Source organism: Mycothermus thermophilus (genome assembly GCF_041956435.1).
Source record: "Mycothermus thermophilus strain CBS 625.91 unplaced genomic scaffold VTJ04scaffold_4, whole genome shotgun sequence".
NCBI lineage: Eukaryota > Fungi > Ascomycota > Sordariomycetes > Sordariales > Chaetomiaceae > Mycothermus > Mycothermus thermophilus.
The window spans coordinates 1393612-1412604 of record NW_027191430.1 but is presented as its reverse complement, the minus strand read 5'-3'; the positions used below and the strand labels follow the sequence as shown (position 1 = coordinate 1412604).

Genomic DNA, 18993 nt, shown 5'->3' with positions numbered 1-18993 from the left:
AACAGATCACGCCAGCGCCATCCCTCAGTAGCGCCGGGGCTCGTAATCCCGGGGCGGGTACGGATCCCGGACATAGGGGTCGCGCGGAGGAGGGAAGTCCCGGGGCGGAGGCGGGCGGTGGTCATAGCCGCGGCCGTTCATGTACGGATCCGGAGGAGGGTAGTCCCGAGGGCCACCGCGGTAGGGGTCATCATACCGACCCCGCGGAATCGGGGGGTAATCATCCATGGGCGGGGGCCGACGCGGGGGCGACCGGTAACCTCCCCTCCTGTCATCATAATAGTCCCGACGCGGGGGAGGGGTGCGCTCACGATAACCGTCCCGGTAGCCACCACGAGGAGGGCTGTAACGCGGAGGGCCGCGACGATCATAATCATCATGGATGGGAGGCGGATACGGGCGGCGAGGCGACCGCGAGCGGGAGCGCGGAGGTCGGGAATAATCGGGCTGGGCCTGCGGAGGGATTAGCCGAGACCACGAGTCATAGAGAGGCCGGCCTACGTTGGCCACGCAAGTGACGCGCGAGCCTTTGAACTCGCGGCCATCCAATTTCTCAACGGCGATGCGGAGGTCCTCGGCGGTTTCGAATTCGATCAATCTAGGGAATACCGTCAGCCAAGCCTTGTGCAGCGCGAGGGTTCCGGTGCCCGACATACCCCTCCGTGCCGCCGCTGCTACGGTTCGTCTCCGAGTAGACCACGTCACGGCCCGATTGCCGAGCAAAGTCCTTCAGGTCCTAGAGCCAGAGTGCAATGTAAGTCGGAGTCCCGGAGGTGAGAATGTTGGTCCTAAACGAAGCGGTCGATCAAGGCCAGAGAGGTCAAGAGCGCGCGCTAGATTCCAGGGTATGCGGGGTGACCAAAGTCCCAGCTTGACGGAGCCACAGCCAGGAGACAGCGTCGCAGGACCAGGAGGAGCGCCGAGCCGAGGCAGCGAAGGGCAGGAGCCAAGCCGGACCTGAGGGGTCGTGGTGCAGACCGGGAGTCTGACATCCCACCAACGTTCACCATGTGCCCTAGGCGAGTCCAGACCGGTTCGCCAGACCGGCGATGCAAGGACGATGGCTTGATCCATGGCCTCCGAAGAGAGAAGATGGTCCCCGTTCCCGATGCGATGCGATGCGATGCGACGAGGGTGGGGATGATGATCATGGTGGTGTTTCAAACAATATCCCGGGGGAGCGAAGTGGGAGAGCATGAACAGACCTGCCAGCTGGTATCATTCGGAAGGCCGGTGATTTGCATTCGGTGCGGAGTGCGACGTGGGCGGGGCGCACTGTTGCGGTCGCCGTATCCATTTTCGCGGTGGCGGTTTCCGCGCGCAAACTGGACGGTGAGCCTTTCACCCAGGAAATCGGAACCATCTTAGCTAGCAGTTAGTGATGCGGCGATCGCTAAGTCCAGAAAGGCGACGCGACATACGCAAAGCTGGGAGAGAGACATGTCGTCAGCATCATTCATCCGTTCGAGGAAAATGGCAGCCGCCGAGACAACATACCTGGGACGGCATCACGGGCATCCATAGCATCCTTATACTCGATGAATCCGAAACCGTTCATGACCTTGATGTCAATAATCTCGCCGGTACCCAGGCTCGAGAAGTGAGCCCTAATGTCGTCCTTTGTGGCTGCACGGGCGGGTGTCAGCAGCGACGCTGGAAGCAAGAGATTGCGACTGTCGCAATGAACGCACCATGTTTGGGCAGGTTGCCCAGGTACAGGCGGGTGGAGGACACCTCGGTCATCTTTGCAGCTGTCTGGCGATGGAGCGAAACAGCGACGTCGACGGATGGTGTCGCGGATGGTGTGGTGTGTTGGTGGTGGTTTGGTGTTTGAAGAAGATGAGGAAGCGTGGGGAGGATGAAGGGAAGAAGAAGGCTGCGGGCTCCGCTGTGATGTGATGGGTGGGGCTGCCTTGCGGATTGATTGCCCTGGGAGCTTGGGCCAATTCACGAGGGCCAAGGGCAGAGCCTCGCCGGAATGTGGTGTGGATGTGGAGAGGAATGCAAAGTCCAAAGTCGGTGGCAAACAGTGGAGAGAGAAAACAATGCACCGAAAGGCCAGGTATGTAAAGGGATTTGACCGGGCGCAGTCGGTCGGCAAAGGTGAACGCTTTGGTAGTAAAAAGAAAAACTCTGGGAGGGGCAGAGATGCAAGAGAGACTTCGACAAGGCTCTCTCTTTCTTGATCGAAGTGGAAGACAAATGGCTGGTGGAGCAGCGGAAAGAGCCAAAAGGTGGGGCCACCTGCCACTGCCACTGCAGGCTTCCCAGTTCCGCATTCCGGCAGGTTCGCGCCTTCTGTTTCCTGGGCTTTCCCAAGGCTGGATTGGACCGGATATCTGCAACAGATCGGACTTTGCTCCAGTCACGAGATCGTGGTGTGGGCTGCATCCACCGAAGCTGGGCGTTGGTCGGTCGTGTCCATTTTGCTCCACGCGGGAGCCGCCTTGTCAGTCCATGTCAAATGTCGAGGTCGAGCGGCGTCCACGCCTTGGCGACTCAACCCTAACCCTGACCAACCACTTAGACAGCGTTCCTCCGACGACCTACCCAAACAAAGGGACCGACCACAAGCATATAAACAAGTCTTTCGCACAGTACCAGCACCACCCGCAGAAGAGGCTATGGCCGAGCGGGAGGTGCGTGCCCTCAAAGGCACACAGGCTGCGGGTTCGAGCCCGACTTGGCAGTCTTTTCTAAAACTAAAGGCGACTTAAGAATAAATCGGTTTCGCCCGGTTTTTCGTAGCCAGGGAATTCCCCACTCAGCCATCTCGCGTTGGTTTCTGTCAGGTGATCTAAGGGCTCTCACCTGCCGGAGACTGGCAACCTGCGTGAGGGTGGATGGAGGGGCTGGGGCTGGTGAGCTTTTTTGTGTTTTTGACTGCCTGACATACTCCTACACCTTGATCCCAACCTCCAACATCTCAGCCAGCAACTCCCACTTAGCCGCCTTCTCTGCCCTCCCTCTCGCCGCACTTCTCAATCCGCTCGCCACAACGACCAGCAGCCGTTCAAACTCCCCGTGCAACTCCCTCAACACCGCCTTATACTCCTTCCCACCATCATCCATCCCTATCTCCCCACCGTCCGCATCCCCCTCCTCCTCCACATCCACCCTCCTTCTCTTCGCGCCCTGGTTCAAACCCACCTTCTTATAAGGCGACGAGACCATAACCAACCTCTCCACCTCCCTCGCCTCCTTCTCCCTTCTCCCCGTCTCCACCCTCTGCGCATCCTCCAGCTTGATCGCCAGATCAAACACGTCCAACACCGCCTCTCTCACCCCCTTCAACTCCTCCCCGAGCAGCGCCTCGGCGGTCACGCGCCCGACAAAGCTCGCGTGCGCAGCTACCACGACATCCACGTCCGCGTTCCCGTCGCGGCGCAGCTCTGCGCGCAAACGATCCACCGCCGGCGCTAAAACGAGGGTGGTCAGGTAGGTCAGCAGAGTGTTGCAGAACCAGAGCAGCTTGGTGCGCAGGAGGTAGTAGGGGGCGAGGTCGGGGCTTTTGCCACGACCACTGGAACCAACATGACCCTCGTGACGGAGTAAGGGCAGGATGGGATGGCGCAGGACGTGCAGCGCGCGACGGGCCTGGAGTTGGAAGGTGAAGAGTTCCTGGTAGCGCTGCAACGACTCATCCGTGATGACGATTTGCACGGGCCAGGGGAGGTGATAGTGCAGCCGGATGGCTGGGAGTGCAACGCGCACCGACGCGCGGGCGGCGGATGGGTTTTTCGTCGCGACGATGCTGTGCGCATCGATACTGGCGGAGAGGCGGTACGTGTCTACACCGCCGACGGCGCTCGAGAATGCTTCCTGGGCCATCTCGGTCAGGGTGAAGCGGTCTTTCCAGCCGGAACTGAAGGCGTCAAGGTGGCGGAAGATGGAAGACGCAAAGGCTTCGGATTGGGAGCCGTCCGACATGAGGTAGATGCGCTGAAGTGCTTCGAGGTCTTGGGCTAGGCCGTACGAGCGAAAGAGGAGCTCGCCCAACGTCACGGCGGCCGTGTGATGCTTGCTTTGGATCCAGGCTTGGAAGGCCGTGTTGAAGAGCTCGCTGAACGGGGCCAGTTCAAAGTCATCATGCCCGCAGACAGTTGCGAAATCCATGCTTGGTTCGGTGGTGGTTTGGTGTTTTTTGATAGCTTCGTGCTGGCCCATGAGTTTCAACACGACGATGCTCTTGCCCGCCGTGAAAATGCGGTCGATGGCCGGTTTGAGGAACTTGGGGGCGTGGAGAGCACCCTCCGGTGTGCGCAACAGGTTGAACTGGCTCTTCCATACCTGATGCAGTGGTAGTTTGGTTGGCGACTCGGCGATGAAGAAGCTCCGGTCACCTGGCACAATCTTGCCTTCTTCCATCCACAACCGGATGGGCTTGAGATAAACCCGGAAACAGTCCAGGAAAATAGTCCCCAAGAGCTGGTACATCTCGCGGCTACCCTGAAACTGGGCGAGGCCTACGACTTTGAACAAAACTTCGAGATATCGAAACGAATGAGGATTTCGCTCCAAGCGGACCCGACGCGCAACGTCTGCCAAAGCGGTCAAAGGCGTCAACTTTGGCTCCAGTTCCTGGAGAACCGACATGGGCGTGACGACGTCATCCTGCTGAACGTCCACGAGACGCGCCTGGACCCGAGACAGCTCGAGGTCAAACTGATAGAGGGCTCTCTGAACGCAGTCCTGAAACACTTGGAGCAGGGGAGTCTGCTCCATCACACCGGCAACCGCGCGGAGAGGGGCCAGTCTGTTGCCACACTCAGCGAAGGACATGACCAGTGCCCAGTGGGTTTCCCATGAAACACCATTGAGTTGGTAGGTGGGAATCGGCTTCCCGGTGGAATCAAACAGGCTTGTCGGCAGCCCGGCGAGCATGAACAGCGCCTCTCGGAGCAGCTGCGTCGTCGTGATAAACACCTTCTGGCGCTTCCCGTCGGCCTCCGCCCCAGGTTTGTGTCTCCAAGCCTGCGCGTCCTGGACCTGCCTGAGAAGCTCCTCTCCTTGCTGCTTTACCGCCACGTCCTGGGCAGTGCGGTGGTAGTCGTCGGCAGCCGACGATGCTGAGGTGGACGACTCGCGAGATGCCTCAGACCGAAGATCAACTTCATCCTCATCGCTCGAACCGGGCGTGTAGTCAATAAACCGCCAAATGTCGCGCTCGTTCTTCCAGCCATCTTCGCGGGCGATGTCGCGCCAGGTCAGTGGGGGCGGGGCCTCTTCCTCGGCCTGGACCAGGGCGTCGAGGTCGCTGAGCTTTGCCTTTTGGACGGGCTGGTCGGCCAGCTCGAGCAAGAGATGCAGTACCTCTGGGGTGGTGGGGGTTTGGTGGTGCTCAAGAGCGTCCAAGCGTTGAGTAAGAGCATCGGCCAGAGCGTCACGTCCGGCGACTGAGAAACGCTCCTCGAACCCCCGAAGACGGTCCCGCACCTCAAACTGGTTGGTCCGAGTGAAAGTGTGGCTTTGCAAGCTGCGGGCGACAAAGTCGCGGAAGGCAAAGCGTTGTTGGCGTTGAGTCTGGATGCGGTCAGTCCATGTCTCATATAGAGGGAATATGTATCAAGAAATGAATGAGTAAACAAATAGGTACCTGGGGTATGCCCGTGACGGCCTCGACGAGGTCGTCGATCAAGGCCCCGTGAAGCGCGAGAAAAGCCATTGTTTGATGGGCATCCTGCTAATCCGCATAACAGTTTGCCTGGTATGTACCTAGTGACTTTTGGTCATCAGAGAAGACATCACACTGAATTCCTCAGCCATGTCAAACGCGATTCAAGTACTGGAGGCTATTCATGGCGGTTTGTCCAGGGTTGGTGTCAGCAGCCAAGAATCAGTGCCGTCGGGTTGCCCCAGAGCCGCAACGGCAGAGCAGCGACAGGAGCACGGACCAGCTCAGGTCGAGGCCAGTCCCCGGCTCTTGGCATTTCTTGGCGCGTCGCTGCCAAAACGCCCCTTTTCTTGACTTTCCAGAAGGAATGGAAATTGGCTTGGTGCCCTGCACGTGTTCCACGTCAAAAGTCAACAAGGCCAGGGAAGCATTTAATATCCTAACAACACCACGTCCATAGCCACGGTCCCCGCCGCATTTCCAACAGCTCTAGCGGGTACGAACTAGCCCATCGATAGAGTCAATGACAGCATCTTGAATAACTAGCCTCTATTCCGTGCTGGTCCTCCGCACATCCACCGCGTCCTCGAGCATCCACTCCCACGCCGCCTCGACTGCGGCCATCGAACCCTCGACATGGCGCTCTCTCGCCCCGTGCGAGCGCTGGGCATAGCAGCCGTAGTCTTGTGGCTGTGGTTCTTCTTGCACCTCTTCAGGTCATCATCAAAATCAGGCCCCCAGATCATCCCCGGCTCCCAGTTTGGCCCTGGCAACCATGATCCAAACTTAGATCGTAAGATCTCGTCGGCATTCCGGTCTATAACAGGAGCAAACTGCTAACAATCATCCAGCTACCGGCGAGCCAGAAGGCGTCCTCACTTACGCCTCTCCCGACTATGCCCCAGGCCCCGCCGGCAAAGCCCGAATCCCAGCCACCCTCCTGGCTCTCGTACGCAACGAAGAGCTGGACGGCATGCTCCAATCCATGCGCGATCTCGAGAGGACGTGGAATCACAAGTTCAACTACCCGTGGACGTTCTTCAACGACGTTCCATTCACTGAGGAATTCAAGAGAAAGACACAAGCCGAGACGAAAGCCGAGTGCCGTTATGGTGGGTTTCTCTCAAGCGATGCGAGACGAACACACCAAGACACAAACAACTGACGGGAGTCCAGAATTGATCCCCAAGGAACATTGGGAAATGCCCAAGTGGATCAACAAACAACTATGGGAGGAGTCGGCCAAGAGACTTAAGGAGCAAGGCGTACAATACGCCGACATGCTGTCCTACCACCAGATGTGCCGGTGGAACAGCGGCATGTTCTACAAACACCCGGCCCTCAAGGACTACCAGTACTACTGGCGCGTCGAGCCCAAGGTCCACTTCTTCTGCGACGTCGACTACGACGTGTTCCGCTACATGCGCGACAACAACAAGACGTACGGCTTCACCATCAGCCTGTACGACTCGCCCGAGTCCATCCCGAGCCTGTGGCCCGAGACCCTCAAGTTCCTGTCCGAGCACGCCGACTACATCCACCCCAACAACGCCATGGAGTGGCTGACCGACAAGGACGGCCGCCCGGGCCACTACGCCAGGGCGAACGGCTACTCGACGTGCCACTTTTGGACAAACTTCGAGATCGCCGACATGTCCTTCTGGCGGAGCAAGGCGTATGAAGACTACTTCAACCATCTCGATCACGCGGGAGGGTTTTTCTACGAGCGTTGGGGTGATGCCCCCGTCCACAGTATTGCCGTGGCCTTGTTTGAGGACAAGAGCCGCATCCACTGGTGAGTTGCGAAGAATTCATTAACCATTGACTTGGTAGCAAAAGCAACTGACAACGAACTCTAGGTTCCGCGACATCGGCTATCAGCACATCCCCTTCTTCAATTGTCCCAACTCGCCCAAATGCAAGGGCTGCGTTACGGGCCGTCTGACCGATGGCGAGAACTTCCTCTACAAGGAGGACTGCCGGCCCAACTGGTTCAAGTACGCCGGCATGGGCTAAACCCCGTTATCCTTACAGGGGTGACTCAATGTTGGCTTTCTTTGCGCATGTGTATACATATATAAAACTTATTTACTGGGACCAGCGAGGGTTTTGGATTTATTCGTACGACTGCATACGGCAAAACACAAGACTAGGAGGTCCAAAGGTGTCTGGCGCAGGCGGCGGGTATCTTTTACGTTCCAACGACCATGACATGACGAGAGCGGCAGAGTGCTAGAATACATGGATAGGTAATCATCATCATGATAACGGCGGGTATGGCTAAGGGAAGGCAGGCCGGGGCCTTGATGGACACGGACTGGCGAAGGCCTAGAGATGGTCTGGATAGGGTGCGTGATAGACTGGAGTTGGACAAGATGGCAGGCAGGAGGGGTATGGTGTTATGTCAACTACAGCTACAGTAACGCTAATGGTAGAACTTATGCGACGAGAAGGATGAAGACTTGATTTCCTTTCAACCTGGCTAGGTCTGAGGTTTCTTTCGCCTTCCACCTCGTGCGCCAAACCCAACCAACCAAACTCAACTCGGCATGACGGTAGTCCCAGAACTCGGAGACATGACGGGTGGGAACACCGAAGGAGCTTGCGCTGCCGGCTGCAAGACTCGAGGTGGTTGGTGCTGAGTGAGTGTTGAGAAGTAACAGACTCCCGTCCCCTCTTCCCTTCTGAGTCAAGCGGCGACGCGGGCGCAATTCACAACACAACGACGTGGTCACCTCCATGTCCGGGTGGCTTATTGTCACGACCAGCATGACCGGCCATGGTTGTCAATGTGTGTGTACATCTCGAATGGAAGACGAACGGCCTTGCTGATCTCACATCTTGTCACCAGAGTCAACGAGCTGTCGGTTATACAAGCGTTGTTAACCAAGAAATGAACAATGACTATCTACCTACCTGCCTGCCAACCTCAGGTAGCTATCTTTTCTGGTGCACCAGGTCGAGGGCATCTGGCAATGACTTTCTTGGGCTAACAGTGAGCACGATTTGGGCCCCGTACACCGAGCGGTTCTTCCCCCGAGTCTTCAATGCTTCATGCTTCCCTACGCGATTGACATGATATGACATAACTTGGGCAAACAAAGATGGGCCACGGCGCGGAAAACCTCGAGACATTGTTGCCTCGTGGCCTGGATTTTATTTACTTACCGCTTGCCTAGAAAACACGGCGAAACCTCTCGGGAATTACGGGCGATGCCACTCACGTTATATTGCCTGAGTCTATGCCAGTATTGGAGGTTATGGCTCTCAATATTCCAGTCGAAACTCGGCTGTCAGAAAATGTGAGGCTAGAGGGAAATTCTTGGTCAAGATCATAACCAGACGGCTGGAAGCATTGGTGAGAGAAGCAGCCGCACCACAAGGAAAGTTACTCCACGCTGTCGGTCGTTCTTGTTTGACAGATCAAGAACGTTCTCGGGAATGTGTATTAGGCATTCTGGACCAGACTATTACGCGGTGATGACCAGAGCATACCTTGGGAATAGGTAGAGCACCTTCTCCTGGTCTCTGTTAGGTCTCACCGACTGGAGAAATCCTCAATTCTCACACCAACCTCGTGGGCGCTTCTTAGAACAGTCCTGTCTACATGAGACGCGGCCTGCCTTCCCTTGCCGGTGTTTACTTGGGGAATGTTCCCCTGGATGTGCCGGATTAACTTGTGCCTCTTATTATTCTCTGAAGATACAACCCAGGTGTGCGAGTTTGGGAAGTGAAAGCGTGAGCAGAGCTTCTGCCCATCGACCGCCAACGTTATTACTCTGTTTAAAACGTGAAGCCCACTAGGGCACTCGTGAACCCCAACGCCTTGAAGCCAGGGAGACGTTGAAAGGACACAAATGTCTTGCCCTTATGGCTGAGATCAAAACGGCTATCGGCCGAGAAGGGGTTGAGGAGGCCTTCTGATACCGAGCGGTCACTTATACGACTGCAAACGCAGGAGATGAATGACTCTGGATGGTATACATCATCCCTTGGTCTAGCCTTCACGGCTAGCCTATCTTCGTCTGCCTCGTCACATCGTCGATTTGGCTGAGCAGAACTCATTGAAGTGTCATTCAGTAAGGTCTTCGATCTCAGAACCGGCTGTTGGTTTCCTTTGTTTTCATTGCAGACTCGAAGATTCTGCAAGGGGAACTTCCCTCTCTTCGTCCTGGAGCTTGTCACCCCCTAAGCTGACGGTGTGGCATCCGGCAACCAATGTTCTTCCAGTCATCAACCCCGTCAGGGAGGAAAAGCGAAATCATGACGGAAGCAGTGCCGGACTACGTACCCGCCGCTCCTGCCTGAGTCCATAATCGCGGAGATTTTCAGGGGCTTCGACGATCGACGAGGTCCTCCCACCCTGTCGTCGGCAATCCGGTACCTGATCTAATTCAGGTCGTCAAACCCCCTTTCTAATGACAACTTCTAGGTTACAAATCCTGACAAACCACCAAAGCATCGTCGGTACCTACATACCTAGCGACTCAATAACTCCAAACTCCACGACGAACCGAACCTGCCGGCCCAATTCCAAGTGGGGTCTCTCCCCATCTCACCACGGCGCTACCCCGGACATATGCCGGTGGAATAACCCGACGATTTGGCGCACTCGGGCTTGCACTCGGCGGCTTTTTGAGCCCGCGACGACGGCGGGAGGCGAGAAAGGGCGGAGCCGAATTGGAAAAAGGCCCTACAACACCACCATCATCAATCAACCATCACTACCTAGAGGTAACTACCCCTTGGCCGCTAGGTAGGTAGGTACCACTCGGCCCTGCATTCACACTACACAGGCGCCGTGCCACTGAGGTTCAATGGTGGTGGTAGTGGTGTTGTTTGTCGCCCCGGTTCCGGGGTCCCTTCGGCGAGTTCCAGAGGATTGCCATTTTGGGGGAAGGGATCTGGGTTGGAAGACGACTCTCATGAACCTCCAGTCAGGAGTGGACAGACAGGCAGCCTGCTTTCCGACTACAGCCTTTGTTCGCCTGATCTTGGATCTTGGTTGGATGATGGATGGTAGTCCAGTGCTTTCTGTGAGATGCTGCCGGCACTCCGTCCTGGCTAATACCGGGTAGGCTGCATGCAGATCTTATCCCCTATGTCTTTCGTGACGCATGCTCGACTCCTCAGTGGCGACAAGGTGGAGGAGGATGAGGTGGAGCGCTAGATCTGAGGCTTTCCGATCTACTGCCTGGTAAACAACACAGGCCTGTCAGTGTCTTGGACATGCATCGCGTTCGGTGTGGTATCTCACTATGCCTCTCGCGCATGTTCATCACAGCGCCTTTCTCAGCCAAGCAGTCAGTGACCATGATCATCGCCAAGCGGTGAAACCTCAAAACTGCCACTTCGCTTTCCATCGGAGTTTGTCTCAGACATAACCAACAACATCACATCCGAGGGGGGGAGTTCACATGTCATCCAACATTTTTTTCCCAAAACCTGGCCGGAGTTTTCTTGACTTTCCTCTTCAGATACCAGCTACCAGAATGTTGGGCATGTCCAACAGTCCAACAGCCGGTAGTGCACTCTATTTTCAGCGCCTTCTACTCTAATACCCACCGACAGTGCTACACCGGCACACCGCGCCAGACCGTCGGTGGCAGGAGGTTGAACAGGGAGCGTTGCAACAGACAGGGTGTGCTACTGTAGTTGAGGTGAAGGTCCTTGCAACTTCGGTAGTTATTGCGGCTAAGACACTTCAGGTACCTGGCTGCTGTCCTCTCCCACTGATCACCTACGCAGGAGAACTGTTGTTGTTTTTCAACAAGATCCAAAAGGTCATACGTCTTCTTCTATACCTGATACGGAGGAACACTTCTGTTGTTTTTTGCTGCAAGACCAGCGCCGAGGCCAGTCACGCTGCATGTGCCGAGACGAGATTGCAGGTGTGTTTTGGGTTGGCATGGAGAAAAAAAAGTCCTGACCCCAGCTGCCATCTGCTGCTGCTGGTCTGGTCGCCGACTTGACCCCAAGATGGGGGTTGTGTTTTGATGCAAGATGGACGCCGACGGGACTTTTGGATCACACACTCCCACCACCTACCTTACCCACCCACCCCACTATTCCAGGCTTTGTCGCTGCATGACGCTGACACGGAAAGTTCGGATGCGGGTAACGGTAGTTTAGTGATGGTACTCTGGACCTGAGTGTTGTTCCTTCGCACTCGCAAGGCCAATAGTGTACTCGGTATCTAGGTGTGTTTTTGGTCGGCTTTGCGGTGCGCGCTATGTCAGCCAGAAGTCCGGCGATGTGGCCCGAGCATCAACATCGATCCGGAGGTTGCCGCATCGCATGAAGATCTAAAAGACTTGGTTTAATGAAAGGGGGGGAGGGGAAAATCTAGAAGCTCGTCATCTCGGTTGCGGTCTTGACAGCAGCGGGTCGGAGCTTCGTCCTCGACCTCGACCCTGGGGGGAGATCTTATTAACCATCTGATAATTCACCATGGCGTGCTGCTGCTACTACGTTGTTGCGCGTGCGTGCGTTGCGAGCGGGACATGGTCTGCCGGATTCCCCAGATCCGGGACCAGCACGCGAGCTGGGCTTCTTTTCTTAGAAGCCCAAGAGGAACGATAAGTGCCTCCGGCCGTCACGTCGTGGTTTGGTTCGGTGATACCTCGAGCCGTCCATTCGGTGGACTCTTCACCATGGAGCCTCTGGGCTACCTAGGCATGTATTACAGTACATACTAGTTACTAAGCAGGAGGTAAGTAGCGGAGGGCAACACCTCTGCAAATGTTCCACCGTCCATGTCGCAGTGTTCGATGCCGGGAACGGATCCGCCGCAACGAGAACACAACCCCCCGCCAACGCCGATCTCGACCGCCGGGAGAAACATCCGATCCTGCAGGAACCTCAGTTCATCCCATGTTGCTTTCGCTCGTCTGAACTCTCCTCCTCCCCGACGGGTGTCGAGGCGAGCCATCCGGCCGTGGCTGACTGTTGGGCGCCCCTTCACCTTCCACGCGCAGCAGGTCTTTTCTTTTGTGTTTCCCAAACTATTACCCCTTTCCCATCACCTCCCCGGCAGTGCAGCAGCAGCACTGATTCTCGCGGGTCACTAAACATCAGCAGATGTTTGTGTTGCAACGGGAGGGATACGCTGCGGGGCAGCAGACGCATGGCAAGCAGGGGACGGAACGAAGGGGTCAGAAGTGCCGTTGAAGTGAACGATGAATGGAGTTCCCTTCAGGGCCCTTGTAACAACAACAAACACGCAACACCACAACCTACCCCGGTGGCGATTCTGGAAGGAATCATCCGGTTTTCGTTGACGAGCAGACAAGACCCGCCTTGGCTTGAAGGTTCTTTGGAACGACTTGAGCGGCGTTGGTTGGTGCGTGCCACCCAGACCGGGGGGCGCGGGGACCGTTGAGCTGGGCCAGGGCTGGGCAACGCCAACGTTCACCCCTTCACACCACACCCCTCGCTCGCTTGACGGCGCGGGATGCCGAGTCTCCAATGCATGATGCGGCGCAAGCCTAGCCCAATGAGATCCCTGCCGAGGCGAGAGTTGGCTGGGGGCTGACCTGGGTCAGCCTCTGGGACGGCCTGTTTCCATGTGAACAGGCTAATTGCCGTTGTTCAACACTCTGCCTTCCTCCTATTGGCAAGAGATTTCGGAGATTGCTGACAAGAGAGACCTTTGAGAAGAGATGGCGAGTCTTGCACAAGACCATCCCAAGACAAAAACACAACTCCAATCCTCCGTGCCTTGCCGCTACAGTCTGATGATGCCTGGACTGGGAAGGATTGCGGCGCAAACTCACATCAGATACCTAGGTGAGGTATGTGATGTTATGGCTAAGCTATGGATAAACTCGTCGGAATCGAAGTCCGGCTCAAGACTTCTCGAAGCCAGGAAGAAGAGCAAGTCCATGTGTACATTACGCTGACTGAAGCACGGAGAGCTGTCCGGTTGGCTCGCTTTTCAATGGTCTCTTGTCGTACTGTGAGGGAGGGTAAGTTGACAGCCCTGCTTGTGTTCCATCAAGTCCAGAAACAAAACAAGACAACCCGGAACGTGAGTCTTGTCGTTGATTGGAAGCAAAACGAGGTTAAACAACGGCTGAATTGTTTGAGGACTTGCTTGTGTCCCTCCCGATTGATGAACTGTCTTGTTTGTGTTCAACAACACACAGGCCACTTGCGCAAAATGAGAAGAGGCTACCGTGTCGTGCAAGAAGCTAAAAATAGGTCCGGGCCAAGCCCGTCGACAGAGCCGGTGCGCCGTTATGGATGCTTAGCTGCCGTTACTTATTAGCGTGTGGCTTGCCATCGACGTCCCGACAACCCCGATCACCCCCTCTCGGCAGTCGTTGAGGTGGTGGGGCCAGATGATGAGTCTCCAACAGGACTGACCTCGGGAAGGTAAAGTGTGGGAGTTGCTTACCCGTTCCCCGTTCCCCGTTCCCTGGCTATTGTGAAGACTGGTAGTTATGGAGACGGAAGTGTAAGTACGTTAGGGAGTCCTACTGCGTGTTGCGTCGCAAAAGTAAACACGAACTCGAAGTCATCTCCATCCTGCGAAGTCCATACCCGGTTCGGGATGCGGAAGCACGCAAACATCCATCAACCACCACCAAAAATCTGAAAACACCGGGACAGGCCCTGAAGCCGAGACGATGAGAGGAGAAGGAGACCGGAAGTGGGCACTTCATCACTGCCCCCCCCTCCTCGTCCCAGACAACGGCTAGCTACATCGCTGTCCATGGTTCCGTGGCCATCTCATTCGTCGGCGACCACAGACACACCCACTACCACACCATCCCGGAGGCACTTGTCGCCGATCAGCACCACCACTGCCGCCAAATGACAGCCTACCGAACCGCCTGGGCACTCTTTGTGTGGCGATGGCCACGGCGATCGCTCATCACGACGCCGCTTGACGCACGCCTTGTGTCTCCAAGCCCTTAAACGGACTGGCTCGAGGCGTCTACTTCTACCCTATCCTTACCTAGATGGGTATGACGAGGCATGTGTGACATGAAGCTGAGCCCGGCTGAGGCCGCCTGGTCTGGGCTGGGCGGTCTTGTTGATCTTCAGTGGTTTGTTGGTCCGCGGACAGTCCCCAACCCGACGACGCCGACGCCGACGATGTCGTGACCAGAATCGTCGTGGTTTCCTTTTCTCCCGTGCCTCTCTGTACGTACATCCGGACTGGACCACGCATAGTACACTACGTACCTACCTACATCCCCGGGATATTGGAAGAACTTGCGAGGCGGACACGGAATGTTGGCCTGGGCGCATTATTTGGTTCGCCTGCCGCTTGCGCTTGTGTCCCGTCCGTGGTTCACCACAGGCATGGCGATGGCATGCCGCAACCCAAGACACGGGGAACAGCAGCAGCAGGAGCAACAGCACCAGCGCGGCCTCCTCCCGTCTTCTTCCAGAAGAGCCGGCGTGCCAGGCGAGCCGTGCCGAAGGTCACTCTGGGCCGCCCTGGGCGGGTTTTGAATCCGCTGACACGAAGGGCGAACGAGCGTGTGGTTGGGTGATTGGCGAAAGGAGAACACATGACCGGCTTCCTCTAACTATGGTACTGCCTATTACTTGATCAAGGCGTAGGGAACAGCTGGGAATGGTCGATCTTAACACACATTTATTTGACAGCCGATTAATAGTCAACGGCATATGACGGAGGACAGTCACAAGTCAAGCCGACGGCGATCGGTACAAAAACAATCTATCTGGCTGGGCGCGTCTGGCGACCGTCGGAGAGTTACTGCGTAAAGTAAGCCTAGCGATTATCTTCTCCTCTCTCAGACGGCACGCAGCTCGCTAGAGACATTGTTTGTCTCACTCCTGTCGAAGCGAACTCGAGGCCAGCCTTGTGTGTACTCTACTCACAGAAAATGCCGTGCGAATTACCCGTGGTCCAATAAGTTACCGTGCCATTTATGTGCTTTCTACCGAACGAAAGGCACATCATCACACGCAGCGGGCCCCCCGTCGGCGGGAAAGAAATCCCAAGCAGCAGGACCCAGAGACATGGCCCAGGGGGAAGGGAAAGGGGGGATTATACCAAACAAGCCCGGCGATCTTAACACAATTCCCTGCCCAATATCAGGGACCTGCGCAACGTCAAAACCACGGTCCGTCGTCCGACATTAGGTACCACATATTCCTTGGCCAAGGCACACTCACTGGTGGACTGGGACCAAAACGGGTGTGTTGCAGAACTTGAACGTTGCGCAGTCTTTACCCCCATTTTTGGTCACACCACATCCTCCTCATTAAGGTCGCCAGGGAGTTACTATTACTGCTTAGCAGGTCCTGAGGTGAACGACGGAGGAACATCCAACCCCAACTCCAACCCCCCAGTGGGCGGGGCAGGTCTAGTGTACACTACCTAGCGGAGGGTCGTAACGGCGTGACAATCTCGGCAATGCGAAGGGAAGGGGGGTGGGAACGAAGGGGATCAATGATCCGCGGCACCGCACGTGGAGGGAGACAGGAAGCGAGCGAAGCTTTGCCTTTTTGCCTTTGACCTTGTTGCTGCGCTCGCTCGCTACCTTACTCCCGTTTGGGGGTTCCTGGTGGCGGTCCTCCCGTCCCCGAAGTCCCGGAGCGTTGCAGGAGACTCCTAGTGGATTTTGTTCCTGTTGCCATCGTGGAACATCCAGAACTTCCAACATCGCGAAAATACCGGTTTTTCTCGCCTGCCTGCCGGTTGTGTTTCTGACGCGGCTTGTTGTGAGGTGATGACGCGAGTGTGGGAAGACCACACGGACAACCCTCGGAGCACTGTACGTAGGAGAGGCAGAGAAGATGTGCAGCATCTTGCGCCGGATCAACCACTGTGCCTTATTACTAGCTTCCACCAATGTGGGAGCTGCGCGCCACACCTTGTTCCCATAGCGAAAGATGTCATTCTTGTCGATCTTAACTGTTGGGTCAGCTGGGACCACATAAGTGTAACAGAGCGACATCGATGAGGTTGAGAGAAACTTATCGAGCAAGCATTGACTTGACAACAAACATGCTTGACTCCGCGGAGACAAGACAGAGCTAACCGCTGAACCACGCCCTATCCATCCATCTCGCATTCGCGAAGCATTATGATGTCGGACAAAGTCGAAAAGCGAGGTTAGCTGGGCGGCGGCGACTCGCTCCGCATCCACAAGTGTCCCCATCCCCATGTCCCTATGGGTGGTCTAGGTGTTGTTGGAGTGGTCTAGAGAACGGAGAACGGACCGCTGATCTGCGCTTGGCAAGCCCCTGCGCTTTTTCATGCCGTTGTTAATCCATGCTTGGTTGCCCTTGACTGTATCCTCGAAACTTCGGCAGCTGTGTGCTGCATGGGTTAGTAGTATCTGTTTCTTCAGTCTTTCGGCTATTGAGCAACTCTCACATCCCTAGAGTTTTACCGCCAATTGTTCGTATTCTTCAACGTTTTGTTCCATCAACAGACTCAAACCCTGGACTTAGACAAACAAGTTGCATGAGATCAGACTTGGCTTCTATGCATTGAACCACAAGAGAGAAACTGCCGAAAATACGGAGTACTGTACCTTGACTGTGAACGACGGAGATAGCAGCAACTTACCGCATCCCCGGACGGAAAAAGCTGCGAACAGCGATCCCCTCCCTCTCCACGGCGGCACTTGTGTCTGCCATTTCCGGATCGTCTCCACATCTCCATTAGCTTGCCCCAACCTTCCCCAGAGAAACCTCAACGTCTAGCGTCGATCAGGGGGGTGGGGAGAGAGGGGAACAAGACCGTTTAGAGAAGAGGTTCCAACCCTTCTCCAAAGAGAGATGCCAATGTTGTGGCGTCATACGTACACTAGGAGGCAGTTACTTCGATGTCCTGGGGCAGGCAGCGGTGGCAGGCAGCGGCGGAGATGTTCATCCAGCTGTCCGTTCCTCCGTCCCGGTCATCCGTCGAAGGATGGGGGAACTCTCTCCCGTCTTCCGGACTCACCACATGACGAGACAGGGACGGATGGGTAACGTGAGTGTTTCCTCTTGTCCGCGCACGTTTGTCTGTCTGCATGCCCCTTCTCCAACATGGCGACATCAACAGTGCAACAGAGTAACAAATTGTTGTCCGTTTCTCATAGTCTCCCTATGAAATGACACAGTACCATCAGCAACGTCTTTTGAACAGAGACAGCAAGAAATCAGGTTGGTTGGCTCGAAGAGTTGACGAAGAAGAAGGGTTACATCGGAAGGACCAACAACCCCCATTCCCTCAACCCAGACACACCACAACTAGACAGTCAAGGCAAACGGACAATCCGGCATGACTACTACCACGAGCAAAACTATCTGTCGCGCAAAAAAACACACATTGGGGCACAACCTGGGCATGAGTAGATGAGTTCTCCGGAGAGGTGGGACTGAAGGATTCCTGTCCAAGAAACACAACCGCGGCACAGCAACAACTCGGGAACCTCCGTCGGGTTGTCTCTCGTCCACCTGCTCCGATGAAGGACGTAGTACACACACATCCACAGTTTATTCATGCTTTGTTTCATGCGCTCCACATCCCACGAGGAGAAGGCATCCTTTCTGCCGGACATATCCGGACACGATGAGGGATGGATGCATCTGCGAGGCGCCGATAAATTAACAAGAGCATTTTCACAACCATGACAGAGCTCGCGACGTAGTCGCCGCTGGACTCAGGTAAGACAGATAGATAGGGACCGAGAAATTGCGTAGTAGGAACCTCAGGCGGTGTGTCGGTACCCAAGTAATAAAGCGAATGCCGAGCCGGGTTATTCCCCTCCCACCCTATGTCGTCAGCAGTCTATCTGAGAAACAAGAGCCTGTTGTATCCCCCCCTGCTGCGGCTGACGATATCCAAAATCTAATATATGAAAGTTCCTTTTGACGAGGTCAAGTCCCGTCCGTCCATCCTACGTACATACTCCGTACCTACCTTACCTACTAATGCACGACAATATATGCAACTCCCGCCCAGCGCAGCCTATATCTCTGGTGGTGCTGGGATCAAAACAAACTCCGCAAATAGCCTCCACCCATACTAATACATGAGGATTACTATTCCCAGAAACACGCTCGCAACCCGCCATCATCACCACCCGCGCCGGCAAACGCGCCACGTGCTGCGGCAAAAGAACAAGCGAGGAAAGGGGCCTCGAAGGAAATCAAGGAGTATTATTTGCCAGATATGAATTGGCACACACGCACACGCTACCAAGCCGGCAACGGGACTGGGCGTCATGTCAAAGTGTTTTATATATATATGACTTGCTAGCTGCCTCTCCACCTGAAAGTGCCCAGCAAGTAGGGTCCCCAAGGACTGGATACGGCTGATTGAGTACCTCCGACCCGGTACCCCGTCGTAAATATGCATGCCTATCTAATCTAATCTACCTTAGTCCAGTACCGCGGAGCAG

At 55.7% G+C, this 18993-nt stretch overlaps 4 protein-coding genes across 4 annotated transcripts; 1 reads left to right on the top strand and 3 right to left on the bottom strand.

The window, feature by feature from the left end:
- Positions 1-24: 24 nt before the first annotated feature.
- Positions 25-1743, bottom strand: VTJ04DRAFT_6247 (uncharacterized protein; the record flags this gene model as incomplete). The annotated part of the gene is made up of 7 exons (XM_069364447.1): positions 25-453; positions 502-598; positions 657-736; positions 1206-1363; positions 1422-1427; positions 1498-1626; positions 1692-1743. The coding sequence occupies 7 exons, from the start codon at positions 1741-1743 to the stop codon at positions 25-27; spliced, it is 951 nt and encodes a 316-aa protein (XP_069218273.1).
- Positions 1744-2898: 1155 nt separating this feature from the next.
- VTJ04DRAFT_6246 (uncharacterized protein) lies at positions 2899-5665 on the bottom strand (the record flags this gene model as incomplete). Its single annotated transcript, XM_069364446.1, has 2 exons — positions 2899-5523; positions 5597-5665. The coding sequence occupies 2 exons, from the start codon at positions 5663-5665 to the stop codon at positions 2899-2901; spliced, it is 2694 nt and encodes an 897-aa protein (XP_069218272.1).
- Positions 5666-6250: 585 nt separating this feature from the next.
- VTJ04DRAFT_6245 (uncharacterized protein) lies at positions 6251-7630 on the top strand (the record flags this gene model as incomplete). The annotated part of the gene is made up of 4 exons (XM_069364445.1): positions 6251-6407; positions 6466-6726; positions 6791-7409; positions 7474-7630. 4 exons carry the CDS (start codon positions 6251-6253, stop codon positions 7628-7630), a joined length of 1194 nt encoding a protein of 397 aa, XP_069218271.1.
- Positions 7631-15384: 7754 nt separating this feature from the next.
- VTJ04DRAFT_6244 (uncharacterized protein) lies at positions 15385-17242 on the bottom strand (the record flags this gene model as incomplete). The annotated part of the gene is made up of 2 exons (XM_069364444.1): positions 15385-15403; positions 17172-17242. The coding sequence occupies 2 exons, from the start codon at positions 17240-17242 to the stop codon at positions 15385-15387; spliced, it is 90 nt and encodes a 29-aa protein (XP_069218270.1).
- Between the last annotated feature and the right edge of the window lie 1751 nt (positions 17243-18993).